The following is a 5,139-nucleotide window of genomic DNA, read 5'->3' as shown; positions in this document are numbered from 1 at the left end:
AAAAAAAAAAAAACAAAGCAAAAAGAGGCTTGCAACTTTAACACAAACTTTTTTTGTCTCTAATTTTGGAGGCAGTAAATACAGTGGTTTTAAAATGAAGAGCTGTCATCTTTGTGCAAGAAAGTTACTATCCCGAGTTGCTGGCAAACTGACTTAAAGAGAAAGGACTGGAAGGAAGTTGTAGATTAGAATTTTTGTAATTGAGGCTTACATAGTTTTACTATGGGAACTGTGCTGTTTCAGGTCTCAGAGACAGGATCCATTGAGGAACTGATGGAGACAGCTTAGTTCTGTCAAACTTGCAGGATGGAAGGAAAGAAAAGCTATCATGAGTGGGGCCTGGGGAAAGCTGGTAGGTTATGCATTATTTCCACATCAAATCAATCATTTTCTTTTCTTGCCTTTTTTTTTTCCTTGCAGCAGTATTTTTAGTATCTATAGCCATACCATTTTGTACCATTCTCTCAAGCTAAAACTGTACGGCCTCAGCAGCACTGAGATGGGTTGCCATTACCTATCATAGGATGTGACTTTACAGGTCCACGTGTGGCTCTTCTTCCCCTACAAATTCTAAATGGAGTTAATGTTACAATATGCTGGTAAGGAGGCTGCAGGAAGAGCTGCTTTTGGAAATAAAGCATTGCCACACCAGTGAGGACCTTATAGTTCTCACTGAATTTTTTGCAAAAGAGAAATTAACCAGATGTGAATTTCCCCATATTCCAATTTGACTGATTAATCTGACACTGCAAGTAAACAACAGTAGTATCATAGCCATGATGGTTAGTAATAGTAGTATCACAGACTGTGAGAGAAGCAAGACTTATGTGGTAACATCTGTTTCTTAGATCAACTATACTGTTGGGAGAGTTGTTACACAAGCTTTGGGACACAAAATACCCTTCAAGTCACCTCAGTGACCTTTTGGTGCTCAAAAGCTTTTTTAACATTTCTCTTAACTAGAAGCAAGGAAAGAAGAAAGAACCCCTCTTGCGGCTAAATTAGAGCGCCTCTTTTAGGCTTACATTTTGGCACTGTGTGCCTTCACCCCCTGCACTGGACAGTCAGACTATAACACAAAAAACTCAAATGTACTGTGCAAGGAAAAAGCAAACAGCCTTCACAAAATTCTTATTCTTCCCTTTTAACTAGTGTACAACAACAGTATGCTGCTGAATGTGTTTAGTGTTTTATTTAAGAAGTTCATGCGCTGATGAATCCTGTAAGAGGGCAGCATAGTACAACAATTTACCCTACTAGACTGTAGACTGCAGTTTAATGCAAAAAGAAGAGAGTAAGTTTTCATCTACAAATGAACAGATGGTAACTTTTCCACAATTCAGTAGAATCCTTAAATAGTGCCAGGAAAAAAAAACAAATTGAAGTTTACTAACTGCATAGCAGGCAGTGCATTGGAGAGCAATGGTCAAGCCCTATGTTTTAGGCTCTGGCCTTGCAAATACTCCTGCATGTAACATATTCCTGGGGTTTGCTGCCTGCAGAATCAGAGCTTCAGAGGAGGTTGCACAATCTGCTCAGGCCCTCTGATAAGGAAAAAAAAAATATCTCTGCCTTGCAGAGAGGAAACCTCCTGCTGATTTGTGGCAATGGGTATGTTTCCTTTTAGTCCCTTCCTCCTGTGCTAGAAGTGCTTAAGTGTCCACTAGCAGTGCATGCTTAAGAGAGCACCATTCATTCTTTGAGACAAAAACCTTCCTGAAAGAAAGGCCTTCTGGCAATTTAAAACTGGGGAGAGGACACCACTTGGCAGAACAGAAAATATCTGCTGTTATTTGGAAAAGGCAAACAGTTTTTGTGTTTGATGTTTTGAATGAGGCAGACACTCCCTGATTTAAAATGAACTGTTGGTGCTCCAGAACAGACATCCTGCACCCTGCCACTGGAGAGCAGCCAGATTGCAGGCTTTGTTGTTTTTGTAAGGGATCATTTAGAAACAGTCTGAAGTACTGAAACTTTTAAACATGACCTTGTTTCAACAGATACATCTGGTGTGTTGACTGGAAAGGCTAAGGAACTTGAATTTTTACTGAAAGACTACTAAAAAGAAATATATCACTGATTGTATGCAAATAAACATGCACAGAGCTCATTATATAAGACCTGCAATGTAAAACAAAACCCTTTGCGTTACATAAATATAGCAAGTGTAGACCAAAATTTGCACCAAAAGTAGAAAACAAACTGATACCAACAACACTTTAGAGTGCATAAATACAACTAAGGTCTTTTAATAGGATCAGAACATAACATTAACAGAAATATTTCCAGAGTTTTTAATATACTAAAAAGTTAATAGCTTTTGATAAAACCAAATGAGTGACTGATCATGCTAAATGATCTGTTTTTCTGATCTATGGTAACCTCTGGTTTTGACTATAATGACAGAGGGTGTTTGTGAACATATTTGCTCCCATAGGGAGTTTCAGCACAATAAGACCACACTGGGAATATTGGCATATCACACATTGTGCCTAAAACTATATGCTAATAAAAGGAAATATAATAAAAGCAAACAGGAAGGAAAAATATTCAATTCATTTGTTTCTAATGGTATGTAGTCACAAAATATAGCACTTCCAGGTAACACGTTATTAAGAACCAACCAGGAGATCCATAAGCTAAAGAGCAGAACTATAACACATGACTGGCTTGTTTCTTTTTACCTTCTGTGCCTATAATGCATGACTTCAGACCTGCTCCCAATTAACTCAGCGGGGCTGGAACAAGCTCTAGCAACTATCCTGATTGTTTTTATCATTCCATGACTGGATGGGATGCTAAATCACATACAGTTATCCATTTACTAACAGTAAAATGGATGACCCACTGCTGGATGCTAAGGGAGCATAACACCAATTACAACCAGGATGTGCCTCAGTAATTTTTAATTCTGGCAGTGCCGCTGCCTTCACACACGGCTGAGAATCAGTTTATATGTGCCTGTCCTTCCAAGGAAAGGGTGAATAACCAGGTCTCCCATATCCTCTGTGTGTTTGCAACAGGAACTCCTATTACAGCAAAAGTGTTATAAACAGCACAATATATTAGGAAGCTGCAAGGCCTAGGGTATTTATTCGAGTCCAAGACAAGATCCATTTAACATGGAAATTGAGTATGAGAGGTGGGGGGCAGGTGGCTGCTGCAGGACCAGGCTGGGACTGTGGTCTGTGCCCCTGGTGGGAGCCATGCCAGAGCCAAGGGTAAGCAGCAATGGGGAATTTGAGGGGGGAGGGGACAAGCAGGGCAGCAGAGGATACCAGGGCTAGAGATGTATGGGGAGGCAGGGCGGAAATCAGCAGAAGGAGGGGCGAGAGGCAGCGGCGGGAGGGCGGTGTCAAGCTGCCTGCTCTCCCCCACGCTTGCCCCCTACCACTGCCTTCCCCAGAGCCTCTCCCCTACCCCCTGCCCCTGCCTTCCCTGGTGCAGTGATGAGGGAGAGAGCGTGAATTTAAGACAACCCTCCAATAATTAGATTCTATCCATGGAAAATCATAACCAATTTATAAAATTTTCCATGGACAGAATTGAATTATTGGGGGACTCAACTTAAAGCAAGACAGACTATTAGTTCCGTAGTTCTCAACCTTTTCACACTTAAGGCACTGTAACAGGGGGCCTTCTCAGAACAGATCTGTCTTTGGCTTGCTCACCTGTTTCTGGGCTAACCACACGCCTTCTCGCCCACCATGCCTTGATGTTAATTAATTGTTGTTAATTAAGTGGGAGGCTGCCCATTTCCTTGCCCCAATGCCAGGGTGCGCTATCTGCAGCTCTGTACCTGCCCTACACCGCAGCCCATGCTTTGCAGATGGCATCCACTGTTCTTGTTGGCACTGGCCCCCACACTGAGCCCCAGAATCCTCCAATCAGGAGGATCCCTCCATTCAGGCAGCCTACCCTGCCCTCATTCAGGGCTGCCTAGCTCCCTGAATCATCTCCCCTCTCGGGCGCGGTCCCCTCGGGACCTTTGTCCACACAGGCCCTGGCCTCGCCTCCAAGGCCAGTCAGAACCCCAGGCCCTCAGCTCCGGGTGTCCCTCACAGTGGGCTCCTGGCCCTTTTGACTGGTCTGGTCCTGGCCCCAGCATTGACCAGTCGAGGGTACTCTAAAAATCAAGCCTCCAAGCCTCTAGCCCCACTCTCGTTCCTGGGTCTGCCTTCTGGCCCTAGTAGCAGGTGACCCACCTGGTTGTGGGGGCTGGGGTTAAGGTACCCCAAACCACCTTTCACCAGGGTGGTAACTGGCCTGGCATTTCCTGGAGGTTCCACCAGGAAATGCCCCACCAAGGCCACTGAGAGCCCCGCCAGGCCACCCACTCTCAGCAGGGTGCAGTTTTAGGTTGTGCCCAGGACCAGGAGCCTCCTGACCATCCGCTACAACTCCTCCCTTACCTCCAGTGTGTTCCATGAAGACTTGCTGCCAGGTGATGTTGCTGTGCCTCCAGCCAGCTGCAAAATGCCCTGTTTATATGGGTGGCCAGAGCTCTAAAATGGCCGCCACAGTTAAGCACCTGCTGGCTGCTTGGCCCCAGGTCTTAAAGTGGCAGGCACAAACAGTGCCCTGCCACATGCACCCTTGTTAGACTCAAGACACCCTCAGATAATGCCAACTCTTAATTTTCACTCATGTTTTTGACTACAGGAAAAGAACAGAGTAATTCTTCTGTTGCAAAGAACTCAAAGACCACAACAGTGGCTTTTAACACTATGGATTCCTATTTGAAACCTCTGGGTTTATCTTGTGAATCATGTGTTTACACCTAGCAGTGCTAATGGTGCTATCAAGTATCATACTCTAACACCATCATTAAAAGGATCTCAGGGCATCCCAGGGTGCTGTGGTACCCTCATTGACAGTCACTCCATTAATTAAATGCTTCAATTCCTAGCAAAGAATGTTCAGAAGAAAAACCAAGAAAGGGTCTATTTATTTTAAGTATACTTGGCATTCCTCTTACCTTTGTCTTCTTTCCTTTCTCTTAGTTTTCTCAATTGCTTCAATAGTTTCTTTTGGAATGGTCTCTGTTATATCACACAGCTCCTCAACCCGATTTTCTATTTGTCTCAGCCTACTTAATCTACATTTTTCTTGGTAACCAGGTATTCATTTTATTGTCAT

The 5,139-nt window shown here is 43.8% G+C and overlaps 1 protein-coding gene across 1 annotated transcript in view; it reads right to left on the bottom strand.

Annotated features, from left to right (window-relative positions):
* CCDC38 (coiled-coil domain containing 38) overlaps positions 1–5,139 on the bottom strand; it is a gene marked incomplete at its 5' end in the record, with an annotated part of 54,511 nt that overhangs the window by 13,588 nt on the left and 35,784 nt on the right. Inside the window, one exon of the mRNA XM_019515056.1 lies at positions 4,979–5,089. Coding sequence (XP_019370601.1) covers positions 4,979–5,089 — 111 coding nt within the window. The remainder of the gene's footprint in view (positions 1–4,978; positions 5,090–5,139) is intronic.

Source organism: Gavialis gangeticus, unplaced genomic scaffold (assembly GCF_001723915.1).
Source record: "Gavialis gangeticus isolate Ggan-Ray unplaced genomic scaffold, GavGan_comp1, whole genome shotgun sequence".
Classification (NCBI taxonomy): domain Eukaryota; kingdom Metazoa; phylum Chordata; order Crocodylia; family Gavialidae; genus Gavialis; species Gavialis gangeticus.
This window is presented reverse-complemented; position numbering and strand designations above follow the sequence as displayed.